The sequence below is a fragment of the Nyctereutes procyonoides genome, unplaced genomic scaffold (genome assembly GCF_905146905.1).
Source record: "Nyctereutes procyonoides isolate TBG_1078 unplaced genomic scaffold, NYPRO_anot_genome, whole genome shotgun sequence".
Classification (NCBI taxonomy): Eukaryota; Metazoa; Chordata; class Mammalia; order Carnivora; family Canidae; genus Nyctereutes; species Nyctereutes procyonoides.
In genome coordinates, this window is record NW_026575037.1 from 16,169,564 (window position 1) to 16,189,075 (window position 19,512).

General features: G+C 38.7%; 1 protein-coding gene and 1 pseudogene across 2 annotated transcripts in view; one reads left to right on the forward strand and one right to left on the reverse strand.

Moving 5' to 3' along the window:
* Positions 1-19,512, reverse strand: part of FLVCR1 (FLVCR heme transporter 1) — a 39,176-nt gene that overhangs the window by 10,653 nt on the left and 9,011 nt on the right. For both annotated transcript variants that reach the window (XM_055319408.1, XM_055319407.1), the window contains 3 exons: positions 15,503-15,643; positions 5,735-5,802; positions 4,387-4,490 (listed from right to left, as the gene is read on the reverse strand). In XM_055319408.1, the coding sequence (XP_055175383.1) occupies positions 4,387-4,490; positions 5,735-5,802; positions 15,503-15,643 (313 nt within the window). The remainder of the gene's footprint in view (positions 1-4,386; positions 4,491-5,734; positions 5,803-15,502; positions 15,644-19,512) is intronic.
* LOC129506001 (60S ribosomal protein L38-like) lies at positions 6,969-7,224 on the forward strand (annotated as a pseudogene).

Genomic DNA, 19,512 nt, shown 5'->3' on the forward strand with positions numbered 1-19,512 from the left:
TAATAATAAAGAACAGAACATAAATAAAAGACATAAAGACTATGAAAACATCAATGAAACTAAGAGTTGGTTCTTTGAAAAGATATACAAAATTGACATACCTTTAGCCATACTCATCAAGAAAAGAGAACACTCCAGTAAATAAAGTCAGAAATGAAAGAAGTTACAACTGACCCCAGAGGAATATGAAGGATTTTAAGAGAATACTATGAATACGTGAAAAATTATATGCCAACAACTGGAAAACCTAGAAAAATGGAGAAATTCCTAGAAACACAGAATCTTCCAAGATAGAATCAGGAGGAAATAGAAAAATGTAAAGACTAACTACTAGTGACAAAATTGAAACAGTAATAAAAAAACTCCCAGCAGGCAATGGACTAGAACCAGAGGGCTTCACAGGTGAATTCTACCAAACATTTAAAGAAGAGTTAATATCTATACTTCTCAAACTATTCCAAAAAATATAAGAGGAAGGAATGGTTTCCTTTTTTATTTTTTTTTAATTTTTATTTTATTTATGATAGTCACACACAGAGAGAGAGAGAGGCAGAGACACAGGCAGAGGGAGAAGCAGGCTCCATGCACCGGGAGCCGGATGTGGGATTCGATCCTGGGTCTCCAGGATCGCGCCCTGGGCCAAAGGCAGGCGCCAAACCGGTGCGCCACCCAGGGATCCCAGGAATGGTTTCCAAATTCATCTTTTAAGGCCAGCACTACAATGCTACCAAAACCAGACAAAGGCTTTCCAAAAAAGAAATTTACAGGCTAAGATCCCTGATGAACATAGTTGCAAATCTTCAACCAAAATATTAGCAAATGAAATTCAACAGTATGTGGTCAATATGTGATCAAGTAGGATTTACTCCATCGATGCAAGTATGATTCAGTATCTTCAAATCAATGTGAGGTACCACATTAACAAAATGAACAATTAAAATGTATGATCATAGTTGCAGTAAAAGCATTTGATGAAATTCAACATTCGTTCATGATAACTCTCAATAAAGTGGCTTTAGAGGGAATATACTTCAACATAATAAAGGCCAAATATGAACAAAACACAGTTAACATCATACTCAGTGATAAAAAGCTAAAAAGTTTTTCTAAGATGAGAAACAAGAGAAAAATATCCACTCTCACCACTTTCATTCAACACAGTATTGGAAGTCTTAGCCACAACAGACAAGAAAAAGAAATAAAAGGAATCCAGGAGGCCTAGATGGCTCAGTGGTCGAGCGTCTACCTTTGGCTCAGGGCATGATCCTGGAGTCCGAGATCAAGTTCCTCATCAGGCTCCTTGCAGGCTCCTTGCAAGGGAGCCTTATTCTCCCTCTACCTTTCTCTCTCTCTCTCTCTCTCTCTCTCTCTCTCTCTCTCTGCCTCTCATGAATAAATAAATAAAATCTTTAAAAAAAAAAAAGAACTAATACAACTCAACATCAAAAAAAACAAACAAATAATTCTATCAGGCTCCTTGCAGGGAGTCTGCTTCTCCTTCTGCCTAGGTCTCTGCCTCTCTCTGTGTGTCTCTCATAAATAAATAAATAAAATCTTAAAGGGGATCCCTGGGTGGCTCAGCGGTTTGGCGCCTGTCTTTGGCCCAGGGCGCAATCCTGGAGTCCCGGGATCGAGTCCTGCGTCAGGCTCCCGGCATGGAGCCTGCTTTTCCCTCTGCTTGTGTCTCTGCCTCTCTCTCTCTCTGTGTCTATCATAAATAAATAAATAAATAATAATAAATAAATAAATAAATAAATAAATAAATCTATCTTAAAAAGAAAAAAGCATAAGCTTATTTAAAAAAAAATAAAATTTAAAAAAAAATGCAAGAGGGCAGCCTCGGTGGCGCAGCGGTTTGGGGCCGCCTGCAGCCCAGGGCGTGATCCTGGAGACCCTGGATCGAGTCCCATGTCAGGCTCTCTGCTTGGAGCCTGCTTCTCCCTCTGCCTGTGTCTCTGCCTCTGTGTCTCTATGAATAAATAAATAAAATCTTAAAAAAAAAATGTCGTAAAAAAATGCAAGAAATATCAAGTGTTGGTAAGAATATGGAGAAAAGGGAACCCTCATACACTGCTGTTAAATGTAACTTGGTGCAGCCACTATAGAAAACAGTGTGGAGGTCCCTAAAAAAATTAAAAATAGAAAAAAATTAAAAATAGAATTACTGGCGGCAGCCTGGGTGGCTCAGCGGCTTAGCGCCGCCTTCACCCCAGGGCATGATCCTGGGGTCCCGGGATCCAGTCCCCACATCGGGCTCCCTGCATGGAGCCTGCTTCTCCCTCTGCCTCTCTCTCTCTCTCTCTCTCTCTCTCTCCCTGTGTGTCTCATGAATAAATAAATAAAATCTTTTTAAAAAAATAGAATTACTAATAATCCAGTAATTCCACTTCTGGGTTTTGCCCACAGAAAAGAAAAATACTCCTGTTTACTGTAGCATTATTTACAACAGCCAAGACATGGTAGCAACCTAATTGTCCATTGATAGATGAATGAATAACATATATACATTTTATGTATATAAGTGAATAAAGAATACACACACGATAGAATATTAGCTGTAAAAAAAGAATGAAATCTTGTCACTTTAAATAACATCAATAGGCCTTGAAAGCATTATGCTAAGTGAAATGAGACAGACAGAAATATAGAAATAACATATGATTTAACTTCTATGTGGCATCTAAAAAGCAAAACAATTGAACAAACAGAAACAGACTCATAAATACAGAGAACAAACTAGTGGTTGGTTGTGGGAGTCAGGGGCTATAGGCAAAACAGGTGAAGGAATTAAGAAATACAAACCCTCAGTTATAAAATAAATAATTCATGGGGATGAACTATAGCATAGGAAATATAGTCAATAATACTATAATCATTTGTATGGTGACCGATGGTAGCTACATTTATCATGGGGAGCATTTAGTAAAGAAAATAATTATTCTCCTATGTTTACTGCAGCATTATTTACAATAGGCAAATTATGGAAGCAGGCCAAGTGTCCATCAATAGATGAATGGATAGGGGATCTCTGGGTGGCTCAACGGTTTAGCGCCTGCCTTTGGCCCAGGGCGTGATCCTGGAGTCCCAGGATCAAGTCCCACATCAGGCTCCCTGCATGGAGCCTGCTTCTCCCTCTGCCTGTGTCTCTGTTTCTCTCTCTCTCTCTGTCTCTCATGAATAAACAAAATCTTTAAAATAAATAAATAAAATTTAAGAAAACAAAAAACAAAACCAAAGAAAAAACCATTACCAACCCTCAGAAGATCCCTCCAGTCTTACAGCTTCCCTGCCTCCAAGAGTAGCCACTCTCTTGACTTCTAACAATATAAATATGCTTTATATAAATGGAATAATACATCATAAATAAACATATATGGCTATTCTTTTAAGGCCCAATGCAAAACATGCTGCCCCTGAAGCCCCTTTCTCAGTCTCCTCATTTGTATTACTAAGTTCTTCTTTTGTATTAGCATTTTGATCATATAAATGTATAATTAATATAGCATTTTCATATTATGTATTATATTATAGTTAAGTGGTGCTATAGTGTGGGGCACTTTAGGCAAATACTTTTTTTTAAAGATTTTACTTAAAAAAATAAAATAAAAAATAAAGATTTTATTTATTTGAGAGAGAGAGAGAGAGAGAGAGAGAGACAGCATACAAGCAGGGGGAACAGCAGAGGGAGACGGGAGAAGCAGACCTCCAACCCCAGCAGAGAGCCAGATGTGGGGCTCGATCCCAGGACTCTGTGATCATGACCTGAGCCCAAGGCAGATGCTTAACCAACTGAGCCACCCAGGTGCCTTGAGGCAAAGACATTTAAAGACTTTTTTTTTTCTCAGATTTACTTTATGTATGTATTCGTATATGTATGTATGTATGTAAACTCTACACCCGATGTGGGGCTCGAACTCATAACGCTGAGATCAAAAGTCACATGCTCCACACGGAGCCAGCCAGGCACTCCTAGGCAAAAACTTCTTACCAAAAATGTCTTATGCTCAATAACAATTTTTTGGTAGGAAACACAACTTTCTGTTTGCTTTTAAGCCTATAAAATGAGAAAAGAACAAGATAAAGTCTCTATCAGAAGTCAAATGTTTCTTAGAAAGGGCTTCTGTAGAACAGCAATGATCCCTTCTGAAGACATATGTGTTATTATTAGAGGGGAAGAATCTTCATAAAGTATCTAAATTCTCAAAATCAAAGTATGACTGATAAAATATATAGACTTTATTCAGAAGTGAAGAGAATCCAAGAATGTCTAGAATCCATGTCTTACAGTAATAACACTATTTAAATGTGTGAAAATAAAAAGCAAAGTTTCCGTTAAATCCAAAATACCCTAGGTTGTACATCATACATTTACCTACTATCACTTACTTGTATGTTTTGGTATGATCTAGCCATAAGCCACAAAGAATAGAACCCACCATTCCAGCTACTACCAGTGTTAGCCCAATCCTTCCAGCATTGACTTCTTCTCCCTTAAAAATGTTTTTCATAAGAAGTTAGTCAGATACTTATTTCAAATAGATCTTTCACAGTCCCATACATTTCATAGTCAAAAGAAATAATCAGATAAAGTTAAGCATACGATATAATAGGAAATTTAGAACATTTGTTAGGGTAAGGGGATGGAGGGCAAGTAAAGCACATATGAAGGACATTCTATTTTCAAACCAGAAAAAAAAGAAAACCTAAAATATGGGAGAAATAAAAGAAATTTTTCTTGATCCTCCATGGCTGTTAGAAAGTACAATGATTTTTGTTAGAATTCTCCTGTAATTCACAGAAGTCTAAGAAGGAGATTAATCTGATAGTCTTTATATATTACAATTGCTCTCTCCTTTCAAAAGTGAAGAGACGTCACAGCTTGATATTTACTTCTTATATTTGGGTTGGTTTCTTTTAAAATTGTTTCTTTAGCTTTTCCCATATAACCAGACATATTTCTTTTAAAAAGTATTTTTAAAAGACTTAGGTATTGGGGTAGCCCTGGTGGCTCAGTGGTTTAGCGCCACCTTCAGCCCAGGGCCTGATCCTGGAGTCCCGGGATCGAGTTCCACGTCAGGCTCCCTGTGCTTCTCCCTCTGCCTGTATCTCTGCCTCTCTCTCTCTGTGTCTCTCAAGAATAAATAAATAAAATCTTCAACAACAACAACAAAAAAGACTTAGGTATTATCACAGCAATAATAACTTCTCTCCATTCTGTGTGTTTTATAAATTGGATGAAATGTATTCTCAATTAGGTGCGCCTGGGTGGCTTAGCCAGTTAGGCATCTGCCTTTGGCTCAGGTCATGATCTCATGATCCCAGGGGTCCTAGGATGAGTCTTGAGTCTCATTGTCAGGCTCCCTGCTCAGTGAGGAGCCTGCCTCTCCATCTCCCTTTGCCTACTTTTTCCCTCTCTGTCTGCCTGCCACTCCCCCTTGCTCATGCTCTCTCTCTCTGTCAAATAAATAAATAAAATCTTTAAAAAAATGTATTCAGTTAAAACAAATACAAATCTTTTAAAGCAACAAAGTCATTAACCTTTTTAAAAAAGATTTTAAGTAATCTCACAACTGATGTGGGGGGCTTGAACCTACAACCCTGAGATCAAGAGTCCTTATGCTCCACCAACTGAGCAAGCCAGGTGCCCAATAAATCTTTAATTGTATGATCATGCTAACAGGAAGTACACTGCTTAAGAAACATTCTTAACCATTCTGTATAAACAGAAACTTACCTCATAATGCATCAGTATCATTTGATTTAATAATGTTGAGACTGAATAAAATGCTCCAGTCATGATACCTATAATAAGAAACAGAAAATTATCAATGTACCATTTACTAGTTTGGTTTTTTAGACTTATTTATTTATTCATGAGAGACACAAAGAGAGAGAAGCAGAGACATAAGCAGAGGGAGAAGCAGGCTCCTTGCAGGGAGCCAGATGTGGGACTCGATCCCGGATTCCAGGATCACGCCCTGGGCCAAAGGCAGGCGCCAAACTGCTGCGCCACCCAGGGATCCCAAGATTTATTTATCTTAGAGACAGAGTGTGCATGAGTAGAAGGAGGGTCAGAGGGAGAGAGAGGTAAAGCAGACTCCCCACTGAGCTGGGAGCCCGAAACTGGGCTTGATCTTAAGACCCTGAGATCATGCATGACCTGAGCCAAAACCAAGAGTAAGACGCCCAACTGAACCACCCAGGTGCCCCAGTGCTTATCATTTTAGATATTACAATATGTGTATCCATAAATAACAATTAGAATTATTCTGCATGTAATTGAACTTTATACAAATAATGTATTTTTGTATCTATCTGTAGCTTGCTCTTATCACTCAATAATACAATTTTGAGATTTATGTGAGTCAGTACTTTAAATTCTAGTTTATTAATTTTCTCTACTATAGGATAGCCCATTATGTGAATATACTTGTTTATTTTTTTTAAATTTTATTTTATTTTATTTATTTATGATAGGCACACAGTGAGAGAGAGAGAGGCAGAGACACAGGCAGAGGGAGAAGCAGGCTCCATGCACCGGGAGCCCGACGTGGGATTCGATCCAGGGTCTCCAGGATTGCGCCCTGGGCCAAAGGCAGGCGCCAAACCGCTGCGCCACCCAGGGATCCCCAATATACTTCAGTTTAATTACCTCTTGCCCAGTCAGTAGACACTTGTCTTTTTCCAGTTTTGTACTCTTTAAAACAATACTGCAATGAATATTATGTTTTTGTTATCACATATAAGGATTTCTCTAAATGTGTATCTAGAAGGAGAATGTCTATTTTCTGGATATAGTCAAACTGCTCTTCAAAATAGTTATATTGGTTTATATTACCAGCAGAGTTCCTTTACTTCAAATTCTTGCCATATATGTTTTCACCAGCTAAAAAAATTTTGGTGGGGGGCCGCCTGCTGTGAGTGTCTCTGCCGGTGCCAGCCGCGTGCTGCCCCCCACGCCCGTGTAGCCATGCCTCACAAAATCAAGGAAATCAAGGACTTCTTGCTGACGGCTAGGCGAAAGGATGCCAAATCCGTCAAGATCTAGAAGAATAAGGATAATGTGAAGTTTAAAGTTCGATGCAGCCGGTATCTTTATACTTTGGTCATCACAGACAAAGAAAGAGAAGGCAGAGAAACTCAAGCAGTCTCTGCCCCCAGGTTTGGCAGTGAAGGAGCTAAAATGAACCTGGCCCACTGATTTGAACTGTATTAAAATTTTTAAAATTCAAAAAAAAAAAAATTGGGGGGGGGGGAATGCCTGAGTGGCTCAGTGGTTGAGCATCTGCCTTTGGCTCAGGGCATAATCCTGGGATCTGGGATTGAGTTCCGCATTGGACTCCCTGCGAGGAGCCTGCTTCTCCCTCTGCCTATGTCTCTGCCTCTCTCTCTCTGTCTCTCGTGAATAAAGAAAATCTTATAAAAAAAATTTGCCAATTTGAATGCATGTGATATCGTATCTTACTCTGGTTTTCATTTGCATTTCTTTCATTTAGGAATCTTGAGTAAGGTTCAGCATCAAAAATGAGCAATACACAAACACAAAAATGCTTTCTGGTTTCCTTAATTTCTTTGCTATTTTCTTAGTATGTGGTAGGAATTATTTTTACATTGTAGGTACTAAGCCTTTGTTGGTTATATGCATCGCAGACATTTTCTCATAGTCTATGTCTTGCTTTCTCTGTTTATAATGTTGTTTTGGAAAAGACCATTATTGGGTTTTTTTGTTTTTTGGGTCTTTTTTTTTTTTTTGAGAGAGAGAGAGAGAGCAGAGCACGAGCAAGCAGGGTGGGGAGGGAGAGGGAGACAGAGAATCTTTTTTTTTCTTTAAGATTTATTTTATTTATTTATTCATGAGAAACCCAGAGAGAGAGGCAGAGACACAGGCAAAGGGAGAAGCAGGCTCCATGAAGGAAGCTCGATGCGGGACTCAATCCCAGATCCCAACGCTGAGCTGAAGGAAGATGCTCAACCGCTGAGCCACCCAGGTGTCCCAAGACAGAGAATTTTAAGTGGGCTCTATGCCCAGTGTGAGCCCCACACAGGGCTCAATCTCATGACCTTAAGATCATGACCTGAGTCAAAATCAAGAATCAGACGCTTACATGGCTAAGCCACCCAGGCACCCCTAAAAGACTATTGTCTTAATGTAATCATGTTTATCAATCTTTTTCTTCAAGAATTGTGTTTATTTGATTATTTATTTATTAATATTTTATTTTGGGGACACCTGGGTGGCTCAGCGGTTTAGCACCTGGCTTTGGCCCAGGGTGTGATGCTGGAGACCCGGGATTGAGTCCCACATCGGGCTCCCTGCATAGAACCGGCTTCTCCCTCTGCCTGTGTCTCTGCCTCTCTCTCTCTGTGTCTCTCATGAATAAACACATAGAATCTTTAAAAAAAAAATTGTATTTTGGGAGACACTTGGGTGGCTCAGCAGCTGAGCATCTGTCTTTGGCTCAGGACATGATCCCGTGGTCCCGGGGTCGAGTCCCATATCGGGCTCCCTGCATGGAATCTGCTTTTCCCTCTGCCTGTGTCTCTGCCTCTGTATGTGTGTGTGTCTCTCATGAATAAATAAATAAAATCTTAAAAAAAAAAAAAGATTTTATTTTTAAGTAATCTCTACATCTAACTTGGGCTCGAATTCACAAGCCCGAGATTAAGAGTCACAGGCTCTACTGACTGAGCCTGTCAGGCATCCCTTCTGTTCTGTTACACTAAGAAATTCTATTCTTTTCTTTTTTTTTTTTAGATTTTATTTATTTATTTGAGACAGAGAGAGTGATAGAGACAGCACAACCAGAGGGGCAGAGGGAGAGGGAAAAGTGATTCCCCTGCTGAGCAGGGAGTCCAACTTGAGGTTCTATCCCAGGACTGGAGGATCATGACCTAAGCTAAGGCAGATGAGTAACTGATTGAGCCACCTAGGTGCCCCAAGAAATTATTTTAAGAATACTAAAGCTAGGGTAGCCCCAGTGGCTCAGCGGTTTAGTGCCGCTTTCAGCCCAGGGCATGATCCTGGAGACCAGGGATCGAGTCCCACGTCGGGCTCCCTGCACGGAGCCTGGTTCTCCTTCTGCCTGTGTCTCTGCCTCTCTCTCTCTCCGTGCCTCTCATGAACAAATAAATAAAATCTTAAAAAAAAAAAAAGAATACTAAAGCCAGTTTCCTACATATACTTCTAAAACTTTAAAGTTCTCATTTTCGGGATCCCTGGGTGGCGCAGCGGTTTGGCGCCTGCCTTTGGCCCAGGGCGCGATCCTGGAGACCCGGGATCGAATCCCACGTCGGGCTCCCGGTGTATGGAGCCTGCTTCTCCCTCTGCCTGTGTCTCTGCCTCTCTCTCTCTCACTGTGTGCCTATCATAAATAAATAAAAAAAAAACAAAAAAAAAATTTTAAAAAAATAAAGTTCTCATTTTCACCCTTCAGTCTTTAATCTACTGTAATTCATTTTTTTCACGGTATGATATAGAGAGCTAATTTTACTTTATTCTTCCCATAAGGATAATCGATTATCCCAGGACAATTTACTATACGGTTTCTCTTATAAGACATCTAGTTTTTATATACACACATTCTAATTATTAGAGCTGTTTGCAAACACAGTAGTCCCCTCTCATCTGCATGGGTTATGTTATAAGTCCCCCCTGAAACTGCAGATAGTACCAAACCCTACATATACTATGGGTTTTTTTTTCCTGTACATACATACGTACCTATCGTAAATTTTAGTTTATAAATTAGGCACAGTAAGATATTAACAAAAATAACTAATAATAGAATAATTATAATAATAGAATACAAAACTACAGTAATAAAGGTTATGTAAATGTATTCTTCCTCAAGATATTATTGTACTATATTTTTTCTTATTATTATTGTGATGATGTGAGATGAAGTGCCCACAGGATGAAGTGAGGTGAATGACATAAACCGTGTGACATAGTGTGAGGCTACTGCTGACCATCTGTGATAGGTCAGAAGGAAGAGCATCTGCTTCCTAAGTGTGGTTGACTATGGGTAACTGAAACCAGAGAAAGTGAAACTAGAAATAAGAGAAGATCACTGTATTCTAGTACTTCTCTTTCCAGACACTTAACGGCACGGACATATGACTTTAAATGTAAATAAAAGTGACACTTCCCATTTGCTGCCCTAGTAATCATCATAGCATGTGCCAAGACCTCATTCTGGATCCTGAGCTAACTCTGATGAACAGAACCTTGCTGGCAGTTCACACTGAACATGTAGAACTGGTAATAAATGAGTTTGTGACATGTTAGGCCACTGAGAATTTTTTTAAGCAGAATTTCATTGCTATAATACAACCTAGCTTGCAAACGGATACGGAGAAGGAGGTCACTAGCATCTCTACTCTGTTCAGTAATCTAATAGTCTACCCCTTGACAATACACAGCATCTTAATGATTATTGTTTTATAAATTCTGATATCTGCGAATGTGTGCCTCACCTTGTTCTTCAGCGATGCTATCTTTGTCCTTGGCCCTTACTTCTTTCACAGGAATTTTAGAATTAGTCAAGTTCCATTACAAACCCGGTTTAGGGACACCTGGGTGGCTTGGCGGTTGGGCGTCTGTCTTCAGCTCATGGCGTGATCCTGGTCTGGGGATGGAGTCCCACATCAAACTCCCTGCAGGGAGTTTTGCTTCTCCCTCTGCTATGTCTCTGCTCTCTCTCTGTCTCTCATGAATAAATAAATAAAATCTTAAAAAAAAAAAACCCGTTTAAAGGGAAGATTGCAGGATGAGATCTATGGCTATCTAAACATCATATCAGAAAACCCTGAGTAACTGGCCTTTAGTTTCTATAGTAATAATGGCATAGGGAAGGATCTCATTTTCTCTAAATAGCTCTACCTCCAAAAAATGTTAACTTAGCTTTGGACACTGTATATGATCCTGAAAACCCGTACTAGGAATGCAGTCCCTATCTAGACTATCCCATGTGCAACTGCTCCACCTTTATATATAATACTAGTCATAGAGGGAGACAGGTACATGGTCAAAAGGTGTGATGTGACTCACTCATTCAAATCATGATCCCTAAGTAGGCACCCCTTTGGTGAAGAATACGAGGTCAAGAAAGTTTTCCAACTGTTCCAAGGAATATTACCAAACTGTCCACAGTGTTTCCCAATGCCTTCTGATTTTTTTTTGAAAATTTATTTATTTATTTTAGAAAGAAGAGAGAGTGTTGGTGGAGGGGGAGGGGAGAGAGAGAATATCAAGTAGACTTCCTGCTGAGCACAGAGCCTGATTGCAGAGCTCAAACCCAACACCCTGAGATCATGACCTGAGCCAAAATCAAGAATTGGGCATTTAACCCACTAAGCCACCCAGGTACATAGAAATTCCTTTTTTAACTCCTTCAACAAGTAAACTCTTTTTAATTTCCTAATTACTGCCTATATCCGGCTCTTCTGTCAATCCAAATCTGCAACTGTCACTTATTAATGCAATGTTCTATAACGTTAACTGGTTTATCACTATAATCTCAAGCCTTGCATAAGTGTGGTATAGCTCTCCACTTAATTTAGGTCTTCTCTTGCCTTTCAATGTTTTATAATTTTATAATTTATAAAGTTATTTTCTTTTAGATTTATACCTATTTATACCTATTTTATACACATACTAAGGTATTTATACATCTTACAGTATTGATTGCTATTAAAAAATCTTTTATAGGCATACAATTCCTATAAATACACAGGAATGTAGCTGGTATTTTCACATTGTCAGATTAGTAATCTTGCTGAACTCATTAGTTTTAATAGTTATCTGTAGGTTCTTCTGCATTATTTTTGCAGATCGGGGTCAGAAAAATTTCCTGTAAGGGCCAAAGACTATACATTTTTAGCTTTGCAGGCCATGTGGTCTCTGATGCAACTACTCAGTGCTGCCCTTGCAGCTCAAAAACAGCCATAGACAATACGTAAGCAAAAAAAACTTTACTTATAACAACAGGCAACACACAGAGTTGACTCATAGGCCACAGTCTGACCACCTTTGGTGCACGTAACCATATCACCTGTGAATAATAGCATCTTTTATCTTTCCAACTCACGTACTTTTTTAAGTAGATTCCACATCCAGCGTGGAGCTGAATGTGGGGCTTGAACTCACAACCTTGAGATCAAGACCTGAGTGGAGATCAAAGAGTCAGAGGCCTAACCAACTGGGCCACTCAGGCACCCCCAACTTATAGACTTTTAATTTTCCTTGTTACTGAGCCAGCCAGGACTTCCGGTTGTGTACTAAATAGAAGTGATAACGACAGACATCCTATTGTAAAGGATACTTCTTACCGTTTCTTTAGAAAAACATTTCTAAGGTTCTGACTTTAGAATGATGTTTGCTACAGAGTTTTCAGAGATAAACTTTATCAGGTTCATAAAGTTCATTTTACTTCACAGTGTGCAAAGTCTTTAATCAATGGGTATTGAATTCTACCAAATACATTTCCCTCAGATATTGATTGAGTAAAATTTCCTTTTTGATCTATTATTGTGATAAGTTATAATCATAAATTTCTAGTGCTCAGGTTAGCACAAAAATCATTCCTTAAACTAATCTTGGCCAGGATGTATTATCAGTTTTCCAATTTGCTGTGTTAGGTTCACTAATATTTTCTTTTGCATTTTACATCTAGTTCATAAGTAAAATTGACCTGAAATTTTTCTCTTGCACTGTTCTTGTCTGATTTTGACATCAAGGCTATATCAGCCTCACAAGTAAGCAGGTGATACCAGTGATTACCTCCACGGAGGGGAACTGGGTGACCTGGGGACAGAGATAGAGGAAGACTGGTTTTACATCATATATCCTTTGTACCTTCTGAATTTTATACTATACGCACTTTGCATCCTTTGTACCTTCTGAATGTTTTTTTTAAGATTTTATCTATTTATTCATGAGAGACACAGAGAGAGAGGCAGAGACACAGGCAGGGAGAAGCAGGCTCCTCACAGGGAGCCTGATGTGGGACTCAATCCCAGGACCCAAGGATCATGACCTGAGCCAAAAGCAGATGCTCAACCACTGAGCCACCCAGGCGTCCCTATACCTTTGAAATTAAAAAAATAAATAAAATTTAGAATTCAGAAAAGAGAACTCTAATTCTTCACTTATAAAATAGGTATAGGGATCCCTGGGTGGCGCAGCGGTTTGGCGCCTGCCTTTGGGCCAGGGCGCGATCCTGGAGACCCGGGATCGAATCCCACATCGGGCTCCCGGTGCATGGAGCCTGCTGCTCCCTCTGCCTATGTCTCTGCCTCTCTCTCTCTCTGTGACTATCCTAAGTAAAAAAAAAAAAAAAAAAAAAAAAATTTAAAAAAAAATAATAAATAAAATAGGTATAATAATATTTCTATCCCGGGATGCCTGGGTGGCTCAGCGGTTAAGCGTCTGCCTTTGGCTCAGGGCGTGATCCTGGAATCCTGGGATCGAGTCCCAATTCGGGCTCCTTCCATGGAGCCTGCTTCTCCCTCTGCCTGTGTCTCTGCCTCTCTCTCTCTCTGTGTCTCTCATGAATAAATAAGTAAAATCTTTAAAAAATACTACTACTAATATTTCTTTTTTTTTACTACTAATATTTCTATCTCAGAAATTTATATGAATAATACATATGGAAGTTCTTTATAATTTAAAAAAACTCAAACACTTTCACCTTATTTAAGTATAATCAAGGAAGTAGTATATGATGTGATATAAAAGAAGTAAACATTCCACAGAGAGGGGAGTATCAGAGAGAGCACCATCTACGCACCTTTCTCATGCTATTCTCTATCCAAATCTAACCCAACTTTCAAGGCCAGGCTTAACCACATCTTTGCCATGATGATCTCCCTTGCCAGCCCTTCCCTTCATTTATCCTGTGCCAGTTATTTATTCTGAAGCCTTCAGCACACATTTGCCATACAACTCAACAACAAGGTGTTGTTACCTTTTTGATAACTCCTAAGCTGTCATTCACTTTTTTGGTGTTTATATTATGTCCCCAGTTGGATACTAATTACTTCATGGAGAAAATCACCTATCATGCTTATTTTTTGCCCACATGATATATATGGCACTACTGTATATTTAATTGATTTTAATAATTATTGATGGAATAAATGAAGAAACAAATAACAAAATGAACAGTAAGTTAGGAAAACATTAAGCCAGCTCTCGTAGGATTGCTTAAGGAGAAAAAAAGGAACACGTTTCAGGTAAAAGGATAACAGCACAAAACTAGGGGCAGCCCCGGTGGCTCAGTGGTTTAGCGCCACCTTCAGTCCAGGGCCTGATCCTGGAGACCTGGGATCAAGTCCCACATCGGGGTCCCTACATGGAGCCTGCTTCTCCCTCTGCCTGTGTTTGTGTCTCTGTCTCTGTGTGTGTCTCTCATGAATAAATTTTAAAAATCTTAAAAAAAAAAAAAAACACAAAACTACAGAGACTAAAATTCACAGTGTAAATGCATGTGCAGGCATGTTTGTGAGTGTGATAAGGGGTTGGTTATAAGTTGGCTCAAAGAAACTTTTATTTTGGGAGACAGAGATAAAGAAGGTAGGAATCTTTTTCCTTAAATGACAGGTTACAGAAATGAATTTTCTCTTATAGATAATAATCACTCACTATATTTTCTCTACTTCCTAGTTATGTATTTTAGGTTTAAGCTAACCAATGGAGGTAACCTGCAAAATTAAGAAAAGAAACTATGGGGAGCACCTGGGTGGCTCAGTGGTTAAGCATCTGACTTCGGGTCAGATCTTGATCCCAGAGTCCTGGGATTGAGTCCCGCATCAGGCTCCCCATGGGAGAGCCTCTGTGTGTGTGTCTCTCATGAATAAGTAAATAAAATCTTAAAAAAAAAAACAACTAGTGAAAGTCATCCATTAATGTCTAGTTTTGACTGAGTAGTCAAAAATAGATGCCAGTTTGCACAGGGTCAGAGAAAGGAATTGTAGATAACATTTCCCATATGCTTATGGCCGCTTATAAAGGACTTAAAACACTGTGAAACTCAAAAAAGAAAGTGCTTGTCCATTTGAGATCTATTATATTATATTTTACAGATAGGTAAAAAAATTCATCCTTAAGTTTTGCTTTATTTCAAAATTTAAGTTTATGACTATGTCATCATTATTTTTTTTTAAATTTTTTATTTATTTATTTATTTATGATAGTCACAGAGAGAGAGAGAGAGAGGCAGAGACATAGGCAGAGGGAAAAGCAGGCTCCATGCACCGGGAGCCCGACATGGGATTCGATCCTGGGTCTCCAGGATCGCGCCCTGGGCCAAAGACAGGCGCCAAACCGCTGCGCCACCCAGGGATCCCGTCATCATTATTTTTATAGTTAACAAACCTATCTCATTAAAGCTCAAACCAAAAAAATAAAAGATAAAGTTCAAACCACTAGACTAAATGAAAAGAATCTACAATGCTCAAAGTTTTATACAGAAATCAAAGAAAGTAAAAGAAAACCACTTACCATATGTGATCAACAGAAGGACAAAAGGAATGTTTTTAAATAAGTTCCTTATTGATTTCTTATAGGAGTACTCAGCAGGAGGGCTGTTTTGAAGAACTGCTTGAGCCTGACTTGGTGGATATGGAGGTTTTTCTTTGAATGCTGGAAATACACATGGAAAGGCAATTAAATACATGTATCTTGCTTAGTGAGCAGACTAAATTAGTTTAAGCTTAAAGATGTAGTGAAAGTCTTATAGGGAGGCTGTTTCATTAATTTCTGGAGAATCTCCTCTCAGTTTTCTGAAACTGACTATAACTCAGAGGCCAATTCACATAACTTAACTGCAAAACCATCAATATGTCACACCCTTGCCCACTGATTATTCCCTTTTTAGTTAAGCAAGATGAATTTTTGTTCTAGTAAGTATTCAGCAAATTCATTTCTAAACTTAGTTCCATTTGTAATTACAGTTAACATCAGCTATAAGCAAACCAATATGTTACTGAACTTTTAGAGGATTGTCCTGAGTTGGCAACTATTTTCTTCGAAGATCTGATAAAAAAAATTTATCATCTGATCTATCTATACCTCTAGAATGGAAAAGGTCCAGAAGGATTCATGGGAGCAGAGCTCACCAAAAACACTGGTTAATTATGATATACTGAAAACTTATCAAACTAAAACAGACTTCTATTTTTACAGGTGTCACAACTAATTCAAGAGGAGACAAACTCATGAATATTTACTTTTTAATGTCCTTATAGCGGAGGACTGGTAGACATAAAATGTTTAAGTTGTTGCAACTCCTCCTCTTCAGTCACCCTATCTGCTCCTTGCACTGTTGAGGATGTCTGTTGTCCTTTCCTGAAAGTCTCTTTGTGTCCTAGTTGAGATAGGAGATATCTCTTTTGTTAATATTGGTAAGGTACAACTCACGCAATTGTAAAACAAAGTTTCAGAATGTAAAAACCATGCTTACAAGGTAGTCATGGGGATTGAGAAGGAGTCTTACGTCTCTTAGTCTCTTATTTAGGTTTTTATTTCCTCTGGTAAAGTAAGTATAAATGGCACAGAGTTGAACTCAAATGCAAAATGAAAACAATTCTTACTAATCTTCAACTCCACTAAACCTATTTTTTTTTTTTAAGATTTTGGGTATTTATGCATGAGAGACACACGGAGAGAAGCAGAGAAGCAGAGGGAGAAGCAGGCTCTGCAGGGAGCCCGATGCAGGACTCAATCCCAGGACCCCAGGATCATGACCTGAACCGAAGGCAGACGTTCAACCACTGAGCCATCCAGGTGTCCCTAAACCTATTTTCTGAAGAAAACCTATTTTCTGGTTATCTTTTAGTTTCAGGTAGTCATCTGCCCTATCGGACAAAATCAGGCCCATATCTGTCAGCTATACAACACACTAAACCTGGTTTCAGTTGGTACAAAGAAAAGGAAACAGGAACAGAAACCCACTGGTCTCTGACCCTGTTTATTCTGCATTACTTCCTTCAAAGGATGAAATACAGCTTCTTCTTTCTCCTCTGAAACTGAGAAGCAACAGCCTTTTTTCTTCTCCCCACAAAAAAAATGTGTGTTGATAAAATAATTAACTCTTGGGGCCCTGGCTGGCTAAACTGGTAGACTATGTGTCTCTTGATTTGGAGTCATGAGTTCAAGCCCCATACTAGGGTACTATTTTTTTTTTTTTTTTACAGGTAGAGAGAAAAGATAAATATTTTAATTTGTTTACAAAACAGCATTTTCATACAATTTCTGTAAGTTATAGATATCTCTAGAGACCAGTTTCCTTCAATCTGGAGGAGCAAACATGAGGGGATCAACAATGTTTTGAACAAGAGTCATTAAAAACAGTCATCATTGTCCTTAACTCATTCAGTTCCATGTTGTTTCTTTTTGTTCTGTTTAAATGCAGCTTTTAGTTCTGACAATTCATATTTTAGTTTTATGATCTCAGGGTGACCAGAGACCGGTATTTGTCAAAAGCCCTTTTTGTGAATCTTCTTGAAGCTGGACCATATTTTTGCAAGAGCATCAGAACAACACCTTGATAGAAGTGTGAAATCTTCTCACTGTAGCATTCCAGCTGTTCTCTCTTTAAATCTCAAGCCAAATTCGTAGGTTTTCAGGATGATTTGAAGGTTATCTAGGTAATTTGGTGGGGACAGGTGACTTGGGGAATCCTACTCTTCCGCCATCTTGCCCCACCTCCATACTAGGGTACTTAAACACATGAGTGCATACAATAATAATAATAATAATAATAATAATAATAATAATGTATGAAATGTATGAAAGCACATGTTAGTAGTAGTAGTAGTAGTAGTAATAATAATAATAATAATAATAATAAACTATCAAAGCAGTTATTCTCCAAAGTAGCCAAATGATTTGGGGGCACCACATTCAAACTTTATCTTCCATGATAAATAAGAAGGAAATTTATTGTGTTTAGGACTACTTCTACTTTTTAAATTAGATAACTATAGAAGGGATCCCTGGGTGGCTCAGCGTTTTAGTGCCTGCCTTCGGCCCAGGGCGTGATCCTGGAGTCCCGAGATCGAGTCCCACATCAGGCTCCCTACATGGAGCCTGCTTCTCCCTCTGCCTGTGTCTCTGCCTCTTTCTCTCTCTCTCTCTCTCTGTCTCTCATGAATAAATAAATAAAATCTTTAAAAAACAAAACAACAATAGAGTTCCCTGGGTGGCTCAACGGTTTAGTGCCTCCCTTCAGCCCAGGGTATGATTCTGGGGTTCCAGGATTGAGTCCCACATCAGGCTCCCACATGGAGCCTGCTTCTCCCTCTGCCTGTGTCTCTGCCTCTCTCTCTCTCTCTCTCTGTGTCTCTCATGAATAATTAAGTATAATCTTTTAAAAATAAAGAAATAACATTATCTTTTGATTTCATTATTTGTCCCTGTATGATTCAAGCAGATATTCCACATATTAACTTATTACAAGACATGTATAAGTTTGAATACTGGCTCTGCCTCATATCTTTGTATAACTCTGAAGAAGTCAATTTCCATCTCTCAACTGTAGCTTTCTCATACATAAAATGGAAAAACAAGTTGTTATGAGGATTATATGATATAATATATGCAAAATAATTTTATAATTATTGAATGCTACAGAATTCAGTGTCATTTTCAGGAATACTTTTTTTTTTTAAGATTTAATTTATTTATTCATGAGAGACACAGAAGAGAGAGGCAGAGACATAGGCAGAGAGAGAAGCAGGCTCCTCGCAGGGAGCCCAATGTGGGACTCAATCTCAGGACTGCAGTATCACACCCTGGGCTGAAGGCAGGCGCTCAACCACTGAGCCACCCAGGCGTCCCAGGAATACTTATTTTTTTTAAAAGATCTTACTCATTTATTTTGAGAGAGAGAAAGCACAAGCAGGGGAGAGACTCAGACTCCCCGCTGAGCATAGAGCCTGATACGAGGCTCGAGATCATGACCTGAGCTCGTCAGACACTTAATGGATTGAGCCACCCAAGTGCCCTCAGGAATACCTACTTTTAAAAGTCAGAGACTTTATCTCAGGGGCTTGAAATTGTTATAGACTAAGTAAAACATACTTCTATTAAAAGTTTACAATAGCAGTCAATATATAAATATCCTGAATATAAGAATCAAAAGTAGAATTATACATACATGTTATACACTCATGTGTTTAAGTATTTTAACATTAATTAAATATTTTGATTGCCATTGCTTCTGGTTTCTCTTATGTACCCATGTTAGTGAATCAGGAAGGTAAAGATTTTAATTTGCACACTTGAGTTAAGTGATAGAGTTTGCTGCCATCCTGCCCAAGAAGAGCTTTCAAATACAACAGCATTACCACTTATACCAAAGAAATTTGAACTGGAACAAAAACAAGACTAATTAAAAAATAAAATGGCAAATTTTTATACGTTAACATTTTAAATATGGAGTTGGGGTACCTAGGCTCAAATTTCATCTTCAGTTATTTACTGTGACCGTGGCTAGATTAAAACACTTC